Below are 26,611 nucleotides of genomic sequence, written 5' to 3'. Positions count from 1 at the left end.
GATTATGGTAAAATGCTTAAATATCGGGAAAATATCAGTAAATTACATTGTTTGTAAATTTGCATATTTTTAATTAGTAGTCTATGGAACATTCTCAACACAACCTAAGAGGACAGTTAAAAAGTAATTATTCAAAAAAAAAAAAAAATTCTGTCATGCATTTGGCAAAAACGTTTTGTTGACTATGCATTTTACTTTTGAAATTTGAGGCAAGTGCAACTCTGCCGTCACCGGTGTATCTTTCATACTTATTTATTTTGATAATTTTAGTATGTTGACATTAGAAAACACATCCCATATACAGGCTATATATATACAGAGGTGTGAAAAAATGTTGGCCCCCCTTCCTGATTTTTTCAACCTCAAATTTGGAACCTCAAATTTGGAACACAACTTGTTTAGATTTATAGCTTTGTTTTCCATGTAGTTTCAGAGTAAAACATGTTTTGTTAAATATATATTTAATATAAAAAATTTAAAAAGTATTTTTGTGCATTTTTCATAATAATAAACAAACAAACTTCTATAACTCCTTAAATAAGAGAGCAATCTTAAGTCTGTGCTCCAAAGCTTTCAAGATTTACAACAATTTAATTTGTAAATTTATTTCTAGGTCTATGCTAGAAAAAGTTGTTAACAGCTAATAAATTGACTGTTCCATAAATATAAATTGGTACCATAAAATTACAAAATATACTTAAAAAAAAAAAAAAACATTATCAAACTAAAATACAGTGGATTCATTATAAAAATAAAAATTGACTGCCACATGAGCAAAACCAGAGAGTTAAAAGGCATTTGAACCAATCTGGGATTTAGGTAACTTCCCATTTAAACCACAGAGAGACACCTGCAGATTTCTTGGGATAGGTTTCTTACTTAAGGGCAAAGGGGCAAACCCTCAAACAGCCAATATCTTTAAACAGCCGCTTAAGGCTGTTAGGCCTCAATGGAGTGTCGAAAAAGACATTTGTACCAAATGATCTAAACCTTGACTCAATGAGTTTGGAATGATTATAAATCGTAAATAAGCAGAGTATTTGGTCAAATTAATGACATGTCTAAATAAATGTAATAGCTACTTAAAGATGAAGTGTCAAATGGAAGAGAAAAATAAGGTTTTGCCAGAAGCAAGATGCAGCTAATCAAACTAGACATTTTAGAAACAACATGTTTACAGATCGCCTTATCTCTTTTCCAGAACTCACAAATGGACCCTTCCACGAGCATTTTTTAATTTATTTTTTACTCTCTTCTTCACTGAGGTCCAACATAAAACAACAAGGCTGATTTCCTGTAACCCAAACCTCTCACAGCAAACCAGAGTGAGAGGAAGAAAGACCTGCAGCAAGCCTGGAGCAGCCAACAAATGAGTCAGGTTCCACATTCAGACATGTTCTAATTGGGCTGTTCTCATGTGCAAGCTGTGTATGTATATTTGCATGAGTTAGAGCCACAGACAAAAATAAATGTCTCAGACTTCGGAGATCAGTTTTTAGTGGGCCTTACAAGATTCTGAATAAAACCCCACCGCCACAATGCTAGGGTATTCTGAATGATTTTTAGCACAGCTCTCACAACAATCTTCATGATTTGAGGTGTCATTCCTGTCTGTTGCATGTTTGTGCTAATTGCAGTCCTATATATCTTCCACCATATGCCATATAAATGCATGGAAATTCATGTGGTTGCCTTCAAAGAAAAGGATCGCATTAACATCATATCCATGATTATTTTTGACATGCTTGGTAATAACAAGCATATTTGGAGTTTAAAGTAACCTATGTAGAAAAAGCAACTCAAGAAAAAGCGCAAATTTATAACCAATAGTACTCAACTTCATAATCATTGTAACCAAACTGTATGCTGGAACCAAGCAAAACCACTCTACAGAATCAAAGTCCGCACCCTCATCAACCTTTTCCCATAACTGAGGCTGAAACTGATTGATTTAACATCAATAGAGACACCCATCTTCCCAGAGTTGCCCACCCCAAGTCCATCATGTAAACAGACCAGTAAGTCAAGGCCAGTAAAAATCACTAGCGTCTCCGCACCATCCGCTGCGAGGCAGTGCCGGATCTCAAGTACAGCGACTGTGGTTGGGCCAGACCACCGCCACTTCCTCACATTGCATGGCTGCTTCTAACCACACCAGTATGTGTTCATTCTCTCCATGTCTTCAGGCTACCCAATCCAAGTAGCTGAAAGGTACGTGTTAAGAGTTTACACAGAAAATCCCAAAAGAGCTTGCTGTTTATCACGCAATGGAGAGGAGCGCAGTCAAGCGAGTATCCTTGGGGTTAATGCTTAGAAGTGAAACACGCAAGCAAACACTGCACTTATGCTGGATATACACTGAACAGTTTTCACTTGCTGACAGGAGATCATCGACAAAAGCCCGAAATCTGAGGCAAACCGGTGCTTGTTTATGTGAATGACGATCACATGAAGCGAATCAAAGATGCGGTCTGAGAGAAGCTCTAATGCATCACAAATTCCATAGGAACATTTAGGAGGCTAAACATCCTCATGTCCGAAATATTGAATATTTCCCTACTATATAGTATGTGAAAAACATAATGCCAAAAGAGCGGTATATCTAAATTGACAGTATTCCAAAAACAGTAAGCAAAAAGTATTTGGATGACTCCTACTTCTGCTGAATTATACTTATTTATGGACAGTTTACTATCCCATGAGGCCACAGGAGAGGATTTATGAAGGGCAGTGAAGAGACACAACGACTAGTAGGTGACATTAAGAGCATGGCGGATGTAATAAAATTTTGACTGGAAATTACATTGATGATGACCTACAGCCAATGAGAGAGCATGATACAGGGAAAGGGAAAAATCAGGCAGAGGAGACATTGTTACATTGTGTATCATTTCTCATGCATGCAATGTGTACATGAGACAGAGTTGTCGGAGATTCTTCCTAGTGAAATATTAAGTGACGTGACCCCCAGTTGCCGGTCTATTGTGTAATGCTTGCTTGAAGAAAGATGCTTGCTTGTCATAGCACTTGCATATCTTTGCTCTTTTGTTGATTTTGATTGCTTCCATTGTCCTCATTTGTAAGTCGCTTTAGATAAAAGATCTGCTAGATGACTAAATGTAAATGTAATGTGTCGCACATCAGGGTGGCGAGCAGATGCTTAACCTCTTGTGCCAACAGAATGCTGTAATAACAAGGTTCCTCCACAAGTTTGTCAGTCTATTTAGCCATCCATTTACACATTGGCATTTTGGGGCCCTGAAAGCACAGACATTTGGTTTTAAACTGCAAGTTTTTTTTTTTAAAGATATCATTATCAACTCCGAATTTGTAAACTACAGAAATGTGAATTTGTGTAAACAGTGACATCATGTGCATGTGTATTATGTTTTCAGTCTATAGGTATGTGCGCAGGTGTGCAGTGTTTCTTTACAAACTGACATCGCCAACTACTGGCCTGGCATGCATAATACAAAGTTTTTAGTTTTTTTTCAAGGATCAGTGTGAACAGGGATCGTTTTGACAATGTTGTCGTCTGTATGTGAAACTTTTCAAAAGCGCAAAAAAAGAAACATCAATTTTTAGTACATTGTTGTAAAATGAATCAATGTTGAACTAACTAGAGATCAATAATGGCACTATTATTGTTAGTAGATCTGCTTTATAGCTAATTTGGATTTGTTTCATAATTGATGAACTGCAACATTGACAGTTCTTGACCTACGTTGAATCAACATTGAACTAAATTGTTGAATAATGACATGATTGTCTTCTTTGGAGCTACAGAAGCAACATATGCTGCTAGTTTTCTGTTTAATACTGTGAAGCTGCTTTAAAGCAGTTGTTGTTGTATTATTAAACTGAAAATTGTTTATCAACGAATCAATCCCCTCACAGAAGAGAGACAACAAATAGTGACAATAGTGTCTAAGTTTATTTTACAGTTACCTTGATCACAAAAAGTACAGTAAATAAATATAGCATTATGAGTTTACACATATCAACAAAGTAATTTTAAAAAATCACCACACATGAAACAATGACAATTAAGCAGGATTCGATAGGATGCATTACTGTCAAAGGGCTGACAATGTACAGAATCTTGTGAAATTTTGAAACGTCACAATTTACACAACAACAATAAATTGATTAGTGTTTAAATTATGCCATAGTTCACTCATTTGTTTCCTTTCAGTGGGGTGAAGTTGCTAAGCCATGCAAAATGACACTGGTTGCAGATCTATGTGGACCTGGGGAAAAAAATAAAGACATTTGCTGTGATCCTCAATAGAGCTCAACAGTCACATTATGAAAGTAAACCTAGCAATCAAAACTATAGCAAAACAACAACAGTAATGCTCCTGTAGATACGGTTTTAACTTGATCCAACAATAAGACACTGTCAGACATCATGGAAAACAGCGGCGAGTGAAAGTTCACTAGGCAATTATTACATATTGTATTATTGCATTTTTAATAATACAAAATATAATTTTTTTATTTTACTTCTCAACTACGTTTATGGTGTGTTTTGAGGGATCTGTGGTACCTTTTTTACCTAACAACAACATTAGTTTGCATATGAAATATTGCATTTAAAAAACACTTTAATGATGATCTAAATTAACATGAGTTGTCGACACTGATAGCCCTGTGGGCAGCGCACTGACATGTAGCGCTGTTATGCTGTGGGCGTCCCGAGTTCAAATCCCAGCTTGTGGACTTCTCCCGATCATGCCCCCTCACTCTCCCACTTTGCTTCCTGTTACTCATTACACTTCCCTATCTAAATAAAATACAAAAATGCCAAAAACAAATCTTAAAAAAAAAAAAGTTCATATGACTTGGATATTGAAAGTATCGGGACAGAATACTGTCGTCTACTGGTTAGAGAAAAACCTGTTAGAATTACAGTTTCAGAAAATAAGTGTCATTATAGCGCTTAGGGACTTAGACATGACAAAGAGCGGATCTAAGTGCAGATGGTGAACCAAGGTGGAGTCGTTGGAGATGGAGAGCACCAGGGTGGTGCCAGCATAGATGACCATCAGGGTGGAGCCGAGTATCCCAAGAGATCATGACTATCAGGGCAGAGCGGAAAGCTAGGGCGGAGCTGGAGACCATGACAGAGCTGGAGGCGGTGAAGACCCTGATGGGGTTGGGAGTAAGGATGGCCATTTTTGGCAACTTCTTATTTCGATCATCGATAGGTTTCAAAAACGATTAATCGAGTACTCTGGAGATAATGAAAATGTCTGAAGACTGTTAAAAATAAGAATATGACATGAAAACCTGTCTATGAAAACATGAATACTGCTAGATTATGATTATGACACAGCAATGTTATTAAAAAAAGAAGCATCTAAAAAGGGATAGCTGCCTGGAGTGAATCTGAAGAGTGATTTTATGCCACTAAACTGAAGCCCGTTCTATGACACATCCTATGATATAATAAGATAATTTATATACATAACAGACATAACATTGCAACTTGTATCTGCACAAAAGGATGCAAATGCCAGTGAACTTTAAGTTACAAGCTATAGCGAGAGAGCTCTGTGATGCGCTTTCATAACAGTGCGCTGAAACACGGACAAGGAAAGCACACAGAATTTACTATAGATTGCACATCATATAAAGTTCTCATTATAATGCTTATGGCATTAATGTTTATGGCAGATATGTGCTATATTTTCAAGTGATTCCTGAAATCGCCTGCGCATTTTCAAAGGCATACGAAGTATGAAAACTATTTTAATTGAAGTATGCCTACTGTTGAACAAATATGACGAAAAAGCTGCATTATTATAACATCAGTATTTTTCAAAAAGAAAAATCTAAAAGCAACATGACAGTCTCAAATAACAAATAACATTGCATTTGAGCATGAAATTAAACACTGCTAATATGCAGCGCATTCAGCATGTTAATAAATGTTAATATCCCAACGCATCCATTAAATTAAAGGTGCAAAAGGTGATTGTCTTCAGAAACATTTTTTGTTATGCTGGTTGAAAGTCTCTTCACATCCCGATAACAATCATTAATTTAAGTGGTCTAAATGTATTTATATTCTGTCGAAGGCGTAGGACCAAGAAATCTAGTGGTCTCGGCAGAACTGAGACAAAGATCATAGGGATTTCAAGGTTGACTTCTGTGGCCATAGCGGAAAAATGCCACAAATGTGACACACAAATATGGTCATAACGTAGCTGATGGCAGAGGTCAGGATTGGCCTCATTGGATGTAGCGGAGCTGGCAGGGTGCACAGAGAGTTTATGGATGGTCTCCATGGCCGTGACAGAGAGCACAGAGTGTGCGAGGGTAGCCCTGAGAGTTAACAAAGCCTACAGGGGGCACTGAGAGTTCAGAGACAGACTCTTGTGTCTGTAACCAAGCAAAAAGACAGCTTAGGGGATGCTGCAGTGGACACGGCCACCTCAGAGGAGCCCCAAACACACAAGATGGCGGTTGTCATTACAGGAAGTGCAGCTGACAGTGGAGGGACTACCAGACTTGGGGCCTCCAGGATCACCTTACTTGGGAATGTAGAGACCACCAGACTTGGAAGCACAAGCAGCGCAGAGACCACCACACTTGGGACCACAGGGAGTGTAAAGGGAGAAGCTGAGTCTTCAGGCCAGGTCAATGTATTGTTCTAACGTGAAGTCACATCTATCTCTTGGCAGACATGACTTGACCAGCTTATTAAAAGGTTAGTTCACACAAAAATGAAAATTCTGTCATTAATTACTCACCCCCATGTCGTTCCAAATCCGTATGACCTTTGGAACACAAATTAAGATATGTTTGATTAAATCTGAGAGTTCTCTGACCCTACATAGACTGCAATGCAACTGAAATATTCCCAGACCCAGGAACCTAGTAAGGACATCGATAAAACAGTCCATGTGACATCAGTGGTTCAACTCTTGTTTTACAAAGCTACGAGAATACTTTTTGTTTGCAAAGAAAATAATTTTCATTTTTGGGTGAACTATTCCTTTAAGTCTACAACAATATATTACCCTAAGCACACAATCCTCCAAGTCCATATTGTATAATTCCCAAATACACATGTGAGCATTCAAAACTACCTGGCTCCTATTTGACACTTAACTTTTATGAGAATGCTATTGCTATTGTATGGTAACATGATCAGACATCCGTCCCCAACCACATTAGTGCTTTCAGCTCTTCAGCTTTCTAAGTAGCCAAACCTTACTCATAAAGATCAAATGAATTTTTCAAGTATAAAGAGTGCTCTATTGAGAAACACACTGCTGTGTACACCTGTGCATATCTTACCATTAATCTGGTGGCATTAAGTTCACAGTAGTTTCCTCATGCGGCGAGTGTGTCTGTTAATGTTCATGGTGGTGTGGTCAGCAGAACAGCTCAATTCATCCAGAGCCTCGTCTTGACGCTCCAGCTCTGTCTCAGCCTCCAGGGCTAGATTCTTCAGTTGCTGGAGCATCTACACAAACAGAGCACAACATAATCATGTGGATAATGAATATTTGGGGTTGGAGTCCAAAATATAGATATAATATGGACATTGGGGGTTGACTTTTTAATTTTTTACTAATTGTTTTGGTACAGGGATTGATTGACAGAGGAGTCTAGATCAGTCTAGATGCTGGTGTTCGGCAGACATCAAGTCGATATAATAGCGATGCAGTCACATGTGTTTCTAACTATCTTTGAATGGATTGAATAATGAGATCATTCAGGCATTTACACTTGCATTTATTGTGGTCCATTTTCTGATCAGATCACCCAATATGGATTTTAATACAAGGTGTAAATGTGATAAAAATTACAATAAGCCTAATCTATTTTGCTACTCTTAGACTTTTGTCTGTGTATCTTTAAATCTAATACCACTTATCCATCTATAATCTGTCTAGTTTTTATATATGTTATGTTGTGTGTGTGTGTGTGTGTGTGTTTGCATGTACAGTTGTGCTCATAAGTTTACATACCCCTTGCAGAATGTGCAAAATGTTAATAATTGAAACAAAATAAGAGGGAGCATGAAAATTACGTTATTTTTTATTTTGTACAGTCCTGAATAAGCTACTTCACATAACAGATGTTTACATATACTCCACAAGACAAAATAATAACTGAATTTATAAAAAAAAAAGTCCCTATTCAAAAGTTTACATACCCTTGAATCTTAATACTATGTGTCACTTCCTGGAAGATCCACGACTGTTTTATATTTTGTGATAGTCCTTTGTTTGTCCTGAGCAGTTCAACTGCCTGCTGTTCTTCAGAAAAATCCTCCAGCTCCTGCACATTCTTCAGTTTTCCAGCATCTTCTGCATATTTGAACCGTTTCCAACATTGACTATGATTTTGAGATCCATATTTTCACACTGAGGACAACTGAGGGACTCATACCCAACTATTACAAAAGGTGAAAACATTTACCGATGCTCAAGGCGGCAACACAATACATTAAGAGCCGGGGGATGTAAACTTTTGAACAGGATGATGATGTGTAAATGCTTCTCATTTTGTTTAACGATCATATTTTTTCATTTAGTACTGGACTTCAGAAGCTACATAAATGTTTCCCAGAAGACAAAATAAGTACAATTTACCCTGATCATCCAATTTAAAAAGTTTACACCCCCCATCTCTTAATGCATTGTGTGGCCTTCTTGAGCATCAGTGTGTTTTCACCCTTTGTAATAGTTATGCACGAATCCCTCAATTGTCCTCAGTGTTAAAAATGGATTTCAAAATCATACAGTCAATGTTGGAAAGGGTTCAAATACGAAGAAGATGCTGGAAAACCAAATAATGTGCAGGAGCTGGAGGATTTTTCTGCTCAGGACAAACAAGGGACTCATGAACAACTATCACAAAATATAAAAACAGTCGTGAATCATCCAGAAAATGACATATAGTATTAAGATTCAAGGGTATGTAAACTTTCAATGTTCTGTTCATAAGGCCAATAATTTCAGTGATTAAAGATGTGGGGTGCAAACAAAAAAATATATAAGGTATTATACCCTTTTCCTTGCACCCCACATCCTCAATCACTGAAAACAGGCCTGTGAATATAGAATAATAATAGTTACAATAAAAAGTTAATATGTCTTTTGTTATGGGCACAGTGAGACTGAGCACTAGCAATATGTTGTATGTTTTCCTTCCTATTGTGGAGAGTGACAGGTTACAGTGCTTTTTTTTTATTATCATTTTGCATTATTATAAACAGCCTGTGCTGAGTCTACGTATTCCAGTCTTCTATAAGACAAGCTGCCCTGCCTCATTCCTTTAAAACTTATTTTCCATCTCCTCATGGCATTTTAACATGTTTGTTTTTAGTGCTTCTCAACCCCAAAACCATCCTGAAAAGTGATATCTGTGATGGTTGACCAACCATCAATTATCTCTGGTCATAGCAATAACATTGTGTTTTGAAATGGTTCAACACGAAGAGCACCATTCCGCACATCCCCATTATAATGCACTCAATGAAAAACGCTTTACGGTTTTTGCGTCGGTGTTTATGTCTGGTTGCTGCGTACCATGCAGCACCTCGGCTGAGCACTGAGAGGGTTTTACAGCTGGCACTGTGGCCGTCTGAGGATGATGGCACTGAGACCTTATATCTTTGTGTGGTGGGGGAATGCCTAGAGTCAGCTTCCCACTCCTGTCTCATAAAAAAACACAAGCCACAGACACGTCACGCTGTAGTGTAAGTATGTTCGCTCAGTTTTTGTGTTTTTAACAAACCTCTAAGCCTGTTAAATGTAACATGTCCCAATCCGTAACTACTACTGACATAAATTATACCTAAAATTGTGCAGGTTGTTGAAGAGAGGTGTACTGTTACTTTTCTAAACAATCAAAAAATGCCTGAAAATCAAAATCCCATAGACTCAAAGGAGGAAACTGAGCCATTGAGGGACCAGAATATCATAGGATAGACTCTTTTGGGACTTTTTGCAACCACTTAGTAATACTCTAACATCCATCCCACCTTATGGACAGCAGAGTAAATCTCTAGCAGCTGCCTAGCAATACTGAAAAAGTTCACAATGTGTGATGGAGAGGTTTGCAAGGCCAAGAGCCACTGAATAATAATAGAGTTTAAACAATAATCTAATTTATTTTATTTTAATTTACATTCAAAATAATTTCCATTTCAAAAATTTACGAACAAATACATTTTTAAGTGTCTGATTCCAATCGTCGGTTCCTGGATGATCAACAACTGTCTTTAAGTTCTGTGATAGTTGTTCAAGTCCCTTGTTTGTCCTAAGCAGTTAAACTGCCCACTGGTCTTCAGAAAAAAATTGTCCATGCCTTTCACATTCTTTGCTTTTTCCAGGATATATTACTGGCTATATGATTATGAAATCCTTAATTTCACACTTAGGATAACTGAGGGACTCACACCATACTAAGTGCATGTACTAATGCTTGAAAAGGAAACACACAACACTGAGAGCCAGGAGTGTAAACTTTTGAACAACATGACCTTATATTAACTGTATATTGAGACCTAAAGGCATGGATGCAGCTAAACACAAGTAACAGTTATCAAGACTATTAAAAAAATGCTTAAAGGGGTCATCGGATGCAAAAATCACTTTTACATGTTGTTTGAACATAAATGTGTGTACACATCTACCCTATAATGATAAAAATCCACCCAGTGCTTTTTTTTTTTAATCCCCAAAAATAATGATCACTTTCTCAGATCAGGCTGTTCTGAGATTCTTGGCGGAGTGATGTAGTTCTGCACAGGCCCCTCCCATGATTGTTGATTGACACTGGTGTTTTAGCACAGACCCACCCTGAGTGAGCTGTCATCAGTAGACAAGAATGGCTCCTAAGCGATTGAGGTGTTTTGTTGTTGGATGTAATAATGAGCATAGCAGTTATCATTTACTGCCGGCATCTGAGCCGCTGAAGACACAGTGGATTGCGATTGTTTCTGAAGGGAATGCGCCCCCGATCTACCTAAATGCGTTTATGTTCACGCGAATCATTGGTGATCCAGCTTCACCTACAGAAGAACTGTGTATGAGGTTTTTGTTATGAATCTGTGCAAATCACCTATCCTAATAATGTGCTAGTTAGCAAGTTCCGCAGCTAAATGCGGCTAAAATCAACAGTGTCAGAGAGGGCGGGGTCAACAGAGCTCATTAGCATTTAAAGGGACATGCACTGAAACGGGTCGCTGTGAACAGAGCTGTTTTCGACAAGGTTAAAAGTGTGTTGTTTTACACTACCATTGAAACATTTTAATCAAAGTATGTTATAGACTTTTCATTAAGACCCTAAAGAATCATCTCAACTTGTGGAAAATGAGCGTCCGATGACCCCTTTAATTCGGGAGTAATTTGTGAAATGAAAAAAAGTGTCCAACAAGAAAGGGTTACCAAAATCAGTATTTAACTGATCATGTGATCTCAACATTTCTGCCCCCGTGAGGCCACATCCTTCTAAGATATGTGTCTGTTGTTGAAAATGATGTGTGTTTGTGTAAAATTGAAACCAGCTGATTTCAAACCTGTTTTAGCTCCTGTGCCTCCGCCTCAGTTACAGTGGGCTGAAGCACGTGAAGCTGCAGTTGTGTCAGTTCACCAGCAGGTATCTCCACTGGCACCTCCGTATCCTGCCCATGACCTGAAGAGACACAGAACCAAGTCATATATTTCCTTGAGATTTATTGTTAAGATTAGAAGAAAATGTTGGCAAACATTAACTAAGAAGTGTACAATGGGATCTCTCTCTTTTAATGACCTGCAGTAGATGTTGGAGCGTGACTGCCACCATGTGGTAGAAATACTTTGTGGCTTACAGTGTTATATCTATCCACTGTGAAAATTTGAATGTGAAAAATATCAACCTTAAAATGTCAAGGATTAAGCTTTGTTTCATTTATAAGCCTGTCATTTCAGATTGCATTTATCATGTGTAGTGCTGTCAAACGATTATATTATGTATATATAAATACACACATACAGTATATATTTACTTGTATATTTTATATTCATATTATATAAAAAAAAGATTTAATTACTGAATATAAATTACTAAATATAAATATAAAATTAAATATATATGAAGAAAGACAAACATAAATAGAGATGAAACCCAAAATATTAAATACTGAATATTTACTGAGAAATCTGTTTTGCAGATGGGGGTCAAAATGATCATTTTCACCTGAAATTGTGAGCCAAATTACAGGGGGGTAAATAATTACTGATGGCAGCATCTTTATTTTAATTGCTGAGTTTTATTTAATTTTTTTTATTTTTTTGCCAGTAACTCAACTATTAAACATCTCTTAATATAATTTTAGATCTTGGTTCTTAAGAAACTTTTTTCTTTAGCAGTTTTCATTTTTAATCCCACAGATCTCAATGCGGCTCCATGTCCAAATAGTTTTTCAATTTTCAATTTGTAAATGTCACTTTGGCCTCATACACACTGTGGTTACTTACACACCGTGTAAATTTTTGTAAATGCGGTTGTCACTACCTGTAAAAATTTGATTGTGGAATGCAGTTATCACTCCTGTAAACCGCTGAACTGTGTGTAAAACACTAAAGTTAAGCACTAAAAGGTGAATCAACAACTGAATTTAGCTGCAGTGTGTGTGAGGCCTCTGTGGGTCACTTTGCAATCAGCTGATATTTATTGTATTTAAAGGGGAATGTCTGAAGTACAAGAATAAATATAATGCAGACAAACAACTGATAAAACCTGGCTTGCTGAATATTAGATCCCTTTCTAAAAAAGCACTTTTGGTACACGATATCATCACAGATCATAAGCTAGATGTGCTCTGTTTGACAGAAACCTGGCTAAACCCAGACATTACATTACCTCATCTGAAGGGCAACAGGAGAGGTGATGCTACAATTTATAGTAATATTTTCAGTATTACTCAGAGGTCTGGTTTCAAGTACAATTTATTTTGAAGTGATAGTGTTTTATATAATGTTATCTAGTAAAAACAACAAATCCCTTTTGACAATTCTACTGGCCTCTGACTGTATACAGGCCTCCAAGGCACCATGTAGAACACAGAATTTTCAGATTTTTTTTATCTGTGTTAGTGCTGGCTTCAGTTAAATTGTTAATTGTTGGTGATCTTAAAATCATGATCTAAAATCCATGTAGATAGTAAAAAAGATGCATTGGGATTGGCATTTATTGGGGTTTAAACTCTTAATTTTGTCCTATATTGTAGGCACTGAAATTTTGCAGCAGAGCAATGATATCTCAGATCATTATCTAGTCTCATGTATTGGTTTAGTGAAGACTGCAAAATCTCTCCTTGTTACAAATATGGTAGAACTATCACTTCTACTAATAAAAATTGCTTCGTTATTACACTTCCTGATTTGTCTGCTTTGTCTCTCAGCATAAGATATAACTTAGAAGATGTTACAACAGAAACTTAAGACTCTCTCTTTTCTAGCACATTAGACCAAGTTGTCCTTTAAGAAAATTAAGAAGAACAGTCTCACACATTGGTATAAAGAGTAAACTCGGAAATTGGAGCACAGCTGGAAGAAAATAAAAATAGAGCTATTTTCATTGCATGGAAGGATAGTATTTCTACCTACAAAAAAGCCATAAAAACTACATAAAGGCCATAAAAAGGCCAGAACTGCTTACTTTATAACTCTCTTAGTGCTATAAAATCCCAATCAATCCCTGATGACAGGCAGCTGCTTTCAAACACTCCTGTGTGTCAGAGTCAGAATACTCTCAATGTGCCGCAGTTTGCTCAGCACACTGATTTTTTTTTTATTAATGTAATGGGAGTTTTCACACGGTCACTGGGCTTGCGCTGCGGCTGAACTGTTATATCGGCTTAATTTATTATGAAGGTAATGCTCTTAGCAGTTTCTGTATATAACTTAGCTCATTTTCAATACATAACCTATTCATAATTTTAATAGAAGTCTTATTTTTCATGCTGCTAAGGATACCATGCACAGTTTTGGGAGTGCATTTGGATGGGTTGAGATGGAACGACCCACTAGAATTTCTTGCAAATGGCAAGGAAAAAAAAAAAGAATACAATGTGCAAAGAATCAAAGATTTTCTGGTAAACTGCAAATTAAGGATCATTATTTGAAAGCTCGAAGAATGCAACATTTATTAGAATTAAAAATGGACTTTTTCCTTGTAATATTTGATCAGTTTATTAAATGTATCCTTGACTAATATAAGTATACATTTTCGTGTGCCTGAGGACTTTGCAGAGAGCTATTATTTTAAGTCATGTTATGTCTGCTGCCATATAATCTACTTTTGTTTAGATTAAAATAAAAGCTGGCCCTGAAGTACTAACAATGAAAAAAGTTACTGTCAAAATAAGTGCACCTGCACTCCAAATGTTTCCTCCATCTTCTGGGCTTCCTGGTGTGGTTGCAAAGGTCGCATGAAATGCTGCATAGTCAGGTGTGATCTCAACTTTCTTCTTATACTGCATCTCCAGTACAGATAAAGCTTTAGTCATCCTGGCAGAGAGAATTCGGAAACAGATGTCAGGTTTTCCGATGAAGCGCTGCCGAACACTGATCTCATAGGGGCTGTGCACATAGACATCATCCACCTCTTCCTTCTCAAAGCAATGGAGGAGCTGTCCGTTTGCATCTCGAACCTCCAGAGAGGAGACCAACACTATCAGGCTACCTGGTTTCATGGTTCCAGAGCTACCAACACGGGAGACAATAGCTGGAATGCCGGTTATGACTTTTTGGCCCTTGGCCGATGCTTTAGTACAGGTCGCTTTGGCCGCTGCCTCAGCCTTGGCCTCCTGGTGGCTCTTCCAGGGCAGTTTGCCAAACGGCCACCAAGAAGGACACTCAAGTTCAGAGAGTAGTCTGCACAAAAGAGAAAAAAAATGACATAATTTAATTAAGTCATTATTAATATTATAAAAACAACACATGACTGTGGTGTATGGTGACAGTGGATGTTCTTGATTTCCCAATGAAGATAATATACATTTATTAATTTAACACACTTTTAAACAAAGTGCCTTGCAAATGAGGAATGCAACAAACTCAACTATGAAATCACTCAATTATGAAAGACTGTAGAATCAAGAAACTGACATTATTGGACCTGTTTTCGGTATTGGAGAAATTAGGAAAATACATTTCCTATTTGTAATTGCTTCATAAATGTAATGAACCGATAACAAACCGTTCCTGATTATGTCCATATGTAAAAATATCTGCACAGCTTTCAGCTAGCTGGACTTTTTTGAGGTTATTTACACATTAGAGTGACAAAGAAACATGGATGAATGAGAAAGTATAGTGTGGGACATGCTTAACATTAAAATTAGTTATTAGAAGCACAATAAGCCGTGAAAGACCTCATTAAAATTTGACGTATCATTCATGTCTCTAGTACAAGTTATGCATCACAGTTTCTGAATCTGAGCAAAACCTACTTATCTGCCACGCTCAGGTCTGACTCGATCTTGTCCAGGCCCTGAATCATGTTGTCAAACTGCTCTCCCTGGTGGTTCAGGACTTTTCCAGTATCCTCCAGCCTCCGCTGGGCTCCAGATATCAGGCTGATCAGCTCCTGGCCCTTACTGAGAGGAGCTTCAGCTCCACGGGGCTCTGTGGGGGACAGCAGCCGTTCCCTCCAGAAGTGCTCTAGCACGTGGTAAACGGCAGTACGGCAAGGCTTGAGAGACCCAAACCAGTGCTTGATGTTTCCCTGCTCCAACACAGTAAGAGCACTAAAAATGAAGCTGGATGACTCCATCTTGATCTCCATGATGTAGGAGAGCCTCAGGCTAATGAGACTCTCCTGATTCTGCTCAGAGCTGAAGCGTAGGGTGGTGCGGCTTAAGGAGAGGATGCCGCTGGCCCAGCGTTTCTCGCTGTTGATGTAATAAGAGCCGGGCCAGCTATGGATGGATGCCTCCTGGCTCATCTTTTTCTGATTATCTGGCAAAGCTGCCCTGACTTAGGGAGCTCACCTGCCAAGTGAATGGTGTATACAGAAAATTAGTAAGCAGTCATCATCAGTCACTTTTATTTACATGAACAGCATACTTATTATTTTCTCAACCACATGTTGCGACAAACCTGGGCTGCGTTTCCCAAAAGCATCGTAAACTTAAGTTGATCGTAGCTCCATTGGTGATAATAGTTCTACAATCTTAGGTTACGATGCTTTTGGGAAAAGCAGCCCTGTACCATTTTCTTTCTTAAGAGGAACAAAAGAGGAAGACAAGAGGAAAACAAACTTATTTGTTGATTATTATTTGATTATTATAACTTCTTGAAAGCTTATTTCCATTATTTATTAGTGCTGTCAAATGATTAATCGCGATTATTCGCGTCCAAAATAAAAGTTTTTTTTACATAATGTGTATATTTCTTATGTATATATAAATACAAACACACACACACATATATATATATATATATAATATATATAAGAATATGAAAATCTAAATGCATAAACATGTAAATAGTTTCAAACTATATACTGTATGTGTGTGTATTTACATATACATAATAAAAATACACAGTACACATACATATATAATGTAAACAAAAACTGTTATTTTGGATACGATTAATCGCGATTAATCGTTTGACAGCACTAAAATTATAATAATTAATATAATTAATATTAATCTTAGTCTAAATTATTTTAACACACACACAAAATGAAGTTGAAGAATTGAAATGTTTCTTTTCTTTCGTTTTTATTATTCTGGAATCACAAAATAAATAGTGGTTTATTAATCCAATTTTTGATTTAAAAACATAATTTGAAGATCCTTTACATTTATTTTTGGTTCTGTATGCGCAGTAACAGTAGATAGTGGTGTGATATACGCAAAACAAACAGCACGGAGATCATTTATATCATACCTTTTAGGATGGTGTTGACTTTCAAGTGACAGCTACAGCAGGGGGTGACGTATTTCACGCATTAAAATAATAATAATATCTCTACGCATCGTAGTCAGACATCTACTCTTCCGCCTCAGTTTTCTCGTTAACGTTTAATACATAGACCTAAATACGAAATGTAAAAAACATCCGACTCTGTTTCCCTGTCGCGTCGTAGCGATGTAAACACAGCTGAAGCGAAGACTGAAGCGCGCTCATGTTTACACTCCGACGTGCAAGAAAAAAAAAACTTGAATAAAGGTTCCGCTCAACGTCACACATATATATAATGTGGCGATGGCTAATTAAGGGCGTCGATTTAGATTTATTTACAGGTAATATAATGATATTCAATTAACTTGCTTTTTTGCATTATGTAGGTCATTTTGTACGCACGAAGAAAAGCTAATCTTTGGGTTGGTGTGCACACGTTTCCTTTCCGGTGGGAAACTGGGTAGACACGTTCCAAGCCTGGCGCAGAAAAACCCAATTATTTTCGATTTATAAACATATAGAAAAAGATAATCGCCTCGTATCGATAATTTAATTACACGTAAGCGTAAGATATATTAGTTGCGCTTCTATAGCCTAAAAATAACAACGCATAGCTGTCATCAGAGAAGCATGAGGTTGATAAAATGTGTTCTGCTATTAAGTCAACAGTATTGAGTTTTATTTAAGGTTTTGTTTTTAATATCATTATATCAAGCATGGAATAACGTGTGTGTAATAAACTGAGCTCATGTCATGGATAGGGAAACCTTTCATAACTGCTGCAGTTTGGTCAAAATGCCCAGGCAGATCCATCAACAGCACTGCTCCTCTCATTTCATTGAGTACATAGAGAGAGAAATACCCTACTCCAAATTCTTCAAGAGCTACTTGATCCCGAACAAACCTTGCATGTTCTCCAAAAAATTCACCGAAGACTGGAACTGCAGAAAAAAATGGGTCACAGCTGATGGAAAACCTAACTTACAAAGACTTCTGCAAGAATTTGGTGAGCAAAGAATGCATTTTAATTATATTTTATCATTCTTGCATCAATGTTTCATGCATTATAAGTTAGTATTAATTATAAATAGCTCCTACTTCATCTCTAAAATCAAGATTGAGGAAATATATGTGATAACTGCGTATTACTGTAACATTTTCCTTTCAGCTTCTCTAAGGGGGTTGCTGTGTATTGTCGAATACCAATTTTTGAAATATAACCAGTTGCAAAAATAGTGATAAAAAAATGTAAATGTATGAATGTGTACTCAATATGTTAAATCCACAAATGGCCTCATTTTAATATGCAGATGAGACTCCTGTTCCTGTTGCAAACTGCAGTGCAAAAGAATACAACTCCAACCCGAAGCAGATCATGCCTTTTAAGGAGTTTATCCAGTACTGGAGAGAGTACATTCAGAATGGGCATTCTTCACCGAAAGGATGTCTTTACTTAAAAGACTGGCATATGCAAAGGTACAGCTCTTCAAAAGCATGTAGCATGGGTTATTGTACAATAGCTTTCTACAATACTAGTTTGGAAACACTGTAGTAACATAAAGAAAGAATAGATGATTTTATTGTCATAATGTTGAATATGTTTATGTTCATTTTAGGAACTTTCCTGAACATAATACTTACAAGACCCCAATTTACTTCTCCTCTGATTGGCTGAATGAATATTGGGACACAATAGAAGTGGATGATTATCGGTTTGTCTACATGGGACCTAAGGGCTCATGGTACTGTGTCATTTATTTATCATATACATATATCTGTATCCAAATTTAGAGTCTGGTTTTGAAGAAAAAATGAAATGCAATGAAACATTATGATGTAAAATTATGAAATATTTATTATTCTGCATTATGTAATTTGCACAAAGGGTCAGATTCCATTGGAAATTTGATATTTCAAACATTCTTAAATAATGCTGAATAACGTGCTGTCGTTAAAGCAAAAAGAAGACATATCAAAATGATAATAAATTATGGTATACACGTTTGTTGTTTTATTTCAAACTATAAGATTACAGAAGCATTTTCACTAGTGATCTCAAACTTTTGAACCCTCAATGTTTAATGTTGGACATATGTGAACCTGGATCACAAAACCAGTCATAAGTGTCAATTTTTCAAAATTGAGATTTATGCATCATCTGAAAGCTGAATAAATAAGCGTTCCATTGATGTATGGTTTATTAGGACAATATTTGGCTGAGATACAATTGTTTGAAAATCTGGAATCTGAGGGTGCAAAAAAATCTAAATGTTGAGAAAATCGCCTTTAAAGTTGTCCAAGTTCTTAGCAATGCATATTACTAATCAAAAATTAAGTTTTGATATATTTATGATAAGAAATGTACAAAATATCTTCATGGAACATGATCTTTACTTAATCCTAATGATTTTTGGCATAAAAGAAAAATGTATAATTTTGACCCATACAATGTATTTTTGGCTATTGCTACAAATATACCCCAGCGACTGAAGACTGCTTTTGTGATCCAGGGTCACATTTAAACTTCTTGTCACCCCTTTGAATGTCATGCAGTCAGTGATTTTGTTCTTGCCTTTAGGACACCTTTCCATGCAGATGTGTTTCGCTCATACAGTTGGTCTGCCAACATCTGTGGACGTAAGAAATGGCTCCTGTACCCTCCAGGCCAAGAGGAGTTTCTGCGGGACTGTCATGGCAACTTGGCCTATGACGTAACAGCACCCGTACTTCAAGACAAGGGTCTGTATCCACAGTTTGAAGAGGCCTGTCAGCCTTTAGAGATCATTCAAGAAGCTGGGGAGATCATCTTTGTACCTAGTGGATGGCATCATCAGGTTTACAATTTGGTAAGTAATAATTGTTTAATGGTGTCTATATATGTTGTATTAAAACAGGGGTTTAGTCCAATCCTACTCTTGGAGGACCAGTGTCCTGCAGAGTTTTGCTCCAATCTGCCCAAATACACATGCTTAGAAATTTTCTACGGGAAACCTCTAGCTTCTCAGAGAGTAAAAAATATAAAATATGTGAGAAATGTGAACATTCCTATCTGTTTTTATTGTGTTATTGTTGAAAAAATACCTGCATGTACAAACCTTTTTTTCTTTTTTTGCTGTGACTACTTGTAGTGACTATTTGCACACTTAGGTGCAAATAACTACAAATAAATATAAATAGTATCTAATATTATTTGTCCTTAATGCAAGTAGTAATTATTGCTATTTCTGCTTGCTCTGTCTTTTTGTTTTTCTCAATCCCTGGAGAGGGTAAAATGGGTTTCTCACACCTCTATTCAGTGTCGCAACAGCAATTCATAAAAATATATGAATTTATATAATTTAACCAGTATTTTGAGCAGTTTGAAAACTGAGTGTGTGTCAAATTGACCTCAACACAACAGGAGGGTTAAGAAATGTCCAGAATCACCGTTTTAAATCTCATTTACAAGAATGCATTATTCTATGCCAGTCATAAACATATTCTATGCCAGTCATACAGTATTATTTTGAGTGCCTATATTACATCGGTTCATTTCTCAAACCACATAAATAAAATTTTATTCCCCAGTTTTTCTACCGATTTCCACTAGCCCAAGCTTTGTAACCAAGAAGTCTCAGAAATGTTCACAGCAGAATGCTGCCAATGCCATAGAAGACGGATTACTCTGAACATTTCATGTTCCTATCCCCCACCAGAGATAATCAACCTGAAATTGAGGGAAATCATTAAAAAATGAACTTGCTGACCCTAGAAGAGGAACCTTGAGCGATCAATACATTTGGTCTTAAAGTCTAAGTCTAAGAAACAAGAATGTGCTAAATATTTAGATATGTACAGTACAGTACATGTACCATGTAATATGCATTAGAGATCAGTTTTTGCTTCGAGGAGCCAAGTCCTGAGCTGAAATATTGATCTTTCCGTAAAATTAGTCCAAAAATCCAAAAATTAGTTGTGGGCCATGACACAAAGTGAAATTAAAAATAACAGATGGTTTTGCTATACCACTAAATAGAAGTTATCACTCAAAAAATTAGAGATAGATTGACCCAAAAGCAAATCGGAGCACAGCAGAGCTGGGTAATAACTGATTACATGTAATCTATAATACGTAATCATATTCCAGAAATTAAGTACTTGTAATTAGATTAAATCGCATTTTAAATTACTCCGAATCACACTACAGTTACTTTTTGTTGATTACACTCAGTAGCAATAAATAAATATTTTCTTTTTCTATGCATTTTTGATATGGTACAAGATTATCCTATTTAAATCAATGTGTTCAAAAGTAATCAAAAAGTAGTCTGGTTATATTACCTTAAATGTGTAGTGTAATGGATTATGTTACTAAGTTTTTGTCATGTAATGTGGAATCAATAACGGATTTCAATTTGTAAGTAATCTACCTCTGGAGTGGAGTGTGTTTGATTAGGACTGGAGCCAAACATGCAGTATAGTGGCCATCCTGGAGCAGGACTGGACACCTCTGTACTAGAAGTTATCTTTAATATTTTTATAAAAGACTGTATTATCAAGCTCTTTTGGCTCTGGAGAATTTTGGAAATATATATTGGAAAATTTCTCCAGCCCCTAATTCTCATAAATTCCTTATGAGAGAAATCTTCCTTGACCAACTAGCTAACTCAATTTCAATAATGCATCTTTTAATAATAGGAGGATACCATTTCCATCAATCATAACTGGCTGAATGGCTGTAATTTGGATATCATGTGGCAGTTTCTGCAAGACGAACTTTCTTCTGTCCAGAGAGAAATCGAGGAATGGCGTGATACTATGGATACCTGGCATCAGCATTGTCAGGTAACGCTTTATTTTTTATCAGTAATCACCTTTTTAGGTCCAACAAATGCGATTCACTATGTGCTGTAGTACTACTGAAAAATCATAACCCACATCATTTTAATATTCCTGTGGTAATACATTGATTTATGTTCTTTTTCAGGTGATCATGAAATCGTGTACAGGAATCGATTATGGGGAGTTTGCCTCTTTCCTTAAGACTATTACAAATAATCGAATGTCCTTTTTAAATTCATGTCCCAGAAATGCAGATAATTGCCAAGACCACCTTGCTGAAAGTCTGTGTGCTTTAGGCCCTCAGCATTCGGCCTTTGACCTTCAGAGAGTATTGCATATATTTGAGAGCATGCTTAGCAACGAAGACTTTAAGAGACTAGACCCTTCAACCCTGAGCTTCAAACCCGAGGAACTGCTTCAGGAGATCAGAGAGGCTGTTCGAACCATTGTATAAAAGCTATACTGTATGTGGAAGATCAGCTATGGCAAATGTTAATAAATTCTTTTAACAACGTATTATTTATGCTGTCATTATATTTGTATTATTACTTATGACTGGTTTTGTGCTCCATGCATAATTGTTGGATACCACATAGGGGAAATTTGGCACCCATTTATTTTAAACAAAACCAAGGTAAGAGTATTTCAAACAGCTTTTTAAAAACGCAACAACAATTAAACATTTTTGAAGCATTTTATTTTAAGGTGTCGACTAAAACAGTCAGATTTCTGTGTGAAAGTTATAGTTTTAATTTTTTAATTAACTAAATAAATATGATCTGCATCACAATTCATTCAGGTGGGCCTTTGACCTTTCCAGAGTTGCTGATTCATTGATCTTTACTGGTTTTTGGCCACCAGTCAGGTATAGTAGCCTGTAAAGTCACTGTCACGCCGTCAGAGGATTTAAGTTTTAGTGGCTCTTTGGCATGAGCTAAGCGTATGAGGCTCAGTCCCAGCTTGTCGATTCCTGCCCTGTGTTTCCCAGCTGGTTTGCCCCCCTCAGTCTCAAGAGCGGCACCTCGGTCCAGGGTCTCAGCCGGAGCAGACATGGTAACAGGCATCAGGCGCTTTCGGATCACACCAGTGTGGTGAGTTCTGGCAGTCAGTTCCTGTCCGATGTAGCATCCCTTGCTGAAGCTAATTCCCTGCATGTAGACGAGGTTCGACTCCAGCGGAAGGGCCTCACCTGGCGGAAGGTCTTTCACTCCTTCAGGCAGTCCTGTAGAAATGAGTTAAATTACAGGACTGATTACAAGAAATGATCAGATCACAAAGGATGTGCTGACTCTTCAATACCAATTTAGTACATTTAAAAGGACAACATGCTGCTATTACCAAACAATATCCATATACACTTTGATGATGACTATTGCTTAAGGTTAACACACACACCTATGTATAAACAGGTAAATTAAAGGTAAAAACTAGTTCATGAATTATGCCACTTTTTCACATTGAAATGGCTGTCAAAAAGTGGACCAATATCTAAAATGTATATTCATATTTGAACTAGTACAGGTCATAAGATTGGACACACTTGACTGCATTTATGCTTTAATGATTTGAAAAACCTTTCAATCTGAAATCTTGTGCTTAAAATGTTAAAAAAAAAATTATAGACAAATATAAACTGTGCCAGCATATGAATTTCGTAAAATAAACATGACTATTATTATTATTATATTTTTAGGTAGTGTTTAATAAGCGTCTCAGATGATTCCACTTTCTGAAGCTGGATGAGAAAAGCCTAATCTAGACAAAAGATGGCTGTTTTGAAGAAGCTAAAATATTAGATCTGTGTACATTTTTTGTAGCTACATAATAATAATAATAATGAATATGTCACTGTGTCCAAACCTATACGCACTAGTAGTGTATACATTAGGGAACATCTATATTTGAGGTTTTTGACTGATCTGTACTTTATATTTACTTGGAATATATGACCCAAATAAGAATTTTCACCGGATATTGTCATCTGAACAAGTAACAAGTCTGCCACGTTTGTTCTGACCAACCGAGGGAAAAAGCATTACAATAAATAGCGCTACCAATGGTGATTAAATCTAACGATCGGTTAGCTCATATCACATCATCCACTCCAATTTCATATTAAGAAATTATTTTAACCCAAAAAGCAAACTGCTCCCTTCGAACTGGTTTTCTTTAAAATACAAATCTTGTGTAATCCCAGGCTATCTGTAATCAGAAGCACATTTAAAACTGGAATATAATTTAATTTCATTCACACGTTTCATAAACACATAATACTTTCTGGACAACAATCCGCCATCAAAATGATACATTTAATTATTCTAGCTGCTGTGAGAAAAGGCTATAAACGATCCGTCACCTGCAGGATCCTCACATGTGATATAGTCTACTAGACGGGACAACTTCTTCATGTTTACAGACGTGATGTAATGATGCAGTGCCATGCTCGAATTTCCCGCGAAAACCTACCCGTACCACTCTAATTAGAAAACATTATTATAACCTAACCGTGGTGAATCAGGCTAAAGTAAGCTGATAGTTTTGAACACTGGCTGGTTATGTACTTGCTCAAATATTGATTTCAGATCATTTTTTAAAAAGTTACGGACTGCAGCTTTAAGTAAAGCAAGTTACACTACAGAACAGTGCTGTCACTGCTTAACATGTAAAGTCAGTTATCCATATAGCTACACTTTCTTAAGACAGAGAACTGCATGTTTAAGTCCAGAACAATGTAGACTAACAATGATCAAAATGCATCCACTTATTCTAAGTAATAATACAAGTTGTTTAATACCGATTTCGTAGCGATGTCTGTGGTATTCTTCAGTGTTGCCCTCTTGACAAGCAGAGACGATCTCATGTGGGTTATTCTGACCGCTAGTGATCATTCTCCAGCCCATGAGTTCAGTTCTTGGGTCTCGCTCCAGTATTAACACTTTATCTGCTGCAGTAATAACCGGCTTTGAGTTCCCCAGTACTGCAGCTTTATTTTGAGGTAACAGAGCCCATAGTGAGAGACTGGGACACAAGCTGAACTTTACTTTGCGACGTATCTTGTAAACTTTCAGAAGCTGCATAATGGAGTCTTGTACAGTGCTGTCACACTCCAGAAGCACACCATTAAATCCATCTGGGTTTCCTTTTAAACTGAATAATAAAAACAAGTTCCATTAATACATACATGAAAAACATGCATTTTTTTTTTTGCACTGTATGTTTAGCACAGATTCTCTAAAAAAAAATGTTTTCTACTTCAAAATGTAATGTGTTACTTGCTATTTATTTGTGAAATTTACTAGCAATTTTTACACTTCTTTTTTCCATGTAACACATTCTGTCACACTGAAACATTACCTCGTTTTTTTCATTAGCTATTAATAAAACCTAATGAAAATTGATATTAAAAAAGCTCATAGATCTTTACTGAGACATTCTGCTCAGATGAAAATGTAATACAGCCAGTCTGGGTTTCTTTGCACTGATGTTTGTGCTGTTTGCTGCAACTAAATCTCCAATAAAAACGTCTCAGTAATGAACTTTAATAAATCTAAATATGGATCTCAACTGTTTGCGATTGTTATTTGCTGCTGAAAAATGTATGTGCGCAACTTCTGTGTCACAAGTCATTGTTGTTGTTTTAATAGAAAAACATAACTTGGTTTGACTTAATATTAGATGATTCTGCTTCTGAAAGAAGCTTCTGGTTTACATTGTTTTCAAGAGAGTGTTCATTATATGATCGGCTGAACATAATAAATTAGGAAACTAGATGAAGGAAATTAAATCATGCATCTGCGTTTATGTTTTCTTGATTTGTACTAGTGTGAATAATTCTTATTGAAATTCCTCAAATGACAATAATCATGATTAACGATTGTGATTATCAGTTATGCACATTATCATGCAACCCTAAAGTAAATGGTAAAATATATTAATATAAATTAATCTGTGCAAATTTCTCTCCTGACTCAGATGAGATGACTTTTCACTGGAAAAAGCAATAGAGGAAGTTAACAATGTCTTGAATTAAGACACAAATTGGTGGACTGGAGTGGATTATTGTGGGGTTTTTATCATTCTGACGGCACCCATTCACTGCTGAGGATCCATTGGTGAGCAATGCCTAATTTCTCCAACATTTTGGGTGGCCTGAGAAGGAGTACGTTTAGCAAGTTTTCATTTGTGGATGAACTATTCATTGATGACATGTGCCTAAATTATTCTCATTTGTTAGCCACTTTATATATCAACTCCTTATTAACTTCTAAACCATGCTTTACTGACATGTAGAGGAACCTCATATTAGTAAGTTAAGTTAGTATCCCAGGGTGGGACAGTGAGATAATGCTGCGGTGACACCCACATCTTACTAACATTATTTACAAAACTCCACCACCTCTAAAATCACATTAATCTGAAAAATATGTAGTTTATTACCTGTAAAGGCTGATGTCGTACAGTGTCCTGCCTTGAACATTGAGAATATGAGCATATATCGCATCCTCCTCCAGAAGAGCCATGTCATTGGTTATTATTCCTTGAAGAAATGAGCTCGTGTCTTGTCCAGACACATTGATGAGAGTCCTGTGCGGTAAGCTGAAACAGCTGAAGTGTGCTGTGTTAATGCTAGGTTGATCTCGAGAGTGTTTTCTGATCTGAGTCTCGTGTGGCGAACAGTGAAGATAGCGCGCGTGAAGTCCCCCTGATCCTGTCGGGATGGCTCTGAAAGCACTGCTAAACAAAATCACCCTCTGCATTGTGTTGTTTTCCTCAGAGCAACTATTAAAGCTCAAAGTTCCTCAAAACGACACAACTTTGCGTTATGTTGTCTCTCACCTTCCATTTTCCTTCCCATACTGCACTGC

At 36.7% G+C, this 26,611-nt stretch overlaps 3 protein-coding genes across 8 annotated transcripts; 1 reads left to right on the top strand and 2 right to left on the bottom strand.

Moving 5' to 3' along the window:
* Positions 1 to 3,915: 3,915 nt before the first annotated feature.
* Positions 3,916 to 17,168, bottom strand: LOC306846435 (synaptosomal-associated protein 47). 6 transcript variants are annotated; one of them, XR_013782069.1, is made up of 8 exons: positions 16,911 to 17,168; positions 15,464 to 16,003; positions 14,383 to 14,885; positions 11,546 to 11,661; positions 9,552 to 9,676; positions 7,309 to 7,477; positions 6,330 to 6,785; positions 3,916 to 6,100 (listed from the first exon to the last, which is right to left on the bottom strand). XR_013782069.1 is itself a non-coding variant. In XM_079379820.1 (7 exons), the coding sequence occupies exons 2-5, from the start codon at positions 15,955 to 15,957 to the stop codon at positions 7,331 to 7,333; spliced, it is 1,260 nt and encodes a 419-aa protein (XP_079235946.1). In that variant the 5' UTR covers positions 15,958 to 16,003; positions 16,911 to 17,168; the 3' UTR covers positions 3,916 to 4,250; positions 6,759 to 6,785; positions 7,309 to 7,330. The 6 variants fall into 6 exon arrangements, 2 of the variants coding, with proteins under 2 accessions (XP_079235946.1, XP_079235947.1); XR_013782070.1 differs by having other exon boundaries at positions 3,916 to 4,250; positions 6,759 to 6,785; XR_013782072.1 differs by lacking the exon at positions 9,552 to 9,676 and having other exon boundaries at positions 3,916 to 4,642; positions 4,739 to 6,100.
* Positions 17,169 to 17,355: 187 nt separating this feature from the next.
* On the top strand, positions 17,356 to 22,261 carry LOC306846433 (2-oxoglutarate and iron-dependent oxygenase JMJD4). Its single transcript, XM_079379818.1, has 6 exons — positions 17,356 to 17,931; positions 18,236 to 18,401; positions 18,542 to 18,667; positions 19,504 to 19,771; positions 21,603 to 21,749; positions 21,892 to 22,261. Exons 1-6 carry the CDS (start codon positions 17,679 to 17,681, stop codon positions 22,198 to 22,200), a joined length of 1,269 nt encoding a protein of 422 aa, XP_079235944.1. The 5' UTR covers positions 17,356 to 17,678; the 3' UTR covers positions 22,201 to 22,261.
* On the bottom strand, positions 22,041 to 26,611 carry LOC306846434 (putative transferase CAF17 homolog, mitochondrial). Its single transcript, XM_079379819.1, has 3 exons — positions 26,184 to 26,611; positions 24,541 to 24,893; positions 22,041 to 22,968 (listed from the first exon to the last, which is right to left on the bottom strand). Exons 1-3 carry the CDS (start codon positions 26,501 to 26,503, stop codon positions 22,577 to 22,579), a joined length of 1,065 nt encoding a protein of 354 aa, XP_079235945.1. The 5' UTR covers positions 26,504 to 26,611; the 3' UTR covers positions 22,041 to 22,576.

This window comes from Barbus barbus (genome assembly GCF_936440315.1).
Source record: "Barbus barbus genome assembly, chromosome: 26".
In the NCBI taxonomy this organism is placed as follows: Eukaryota; Metazoa; Chordata; class Actinopteri; order Cypriniformes; family Cyprinidae; genus Barbus; species Barbus barbus.
This window is presented reverse-complemented; position numbering and strand designations above follow the sequence as displayed.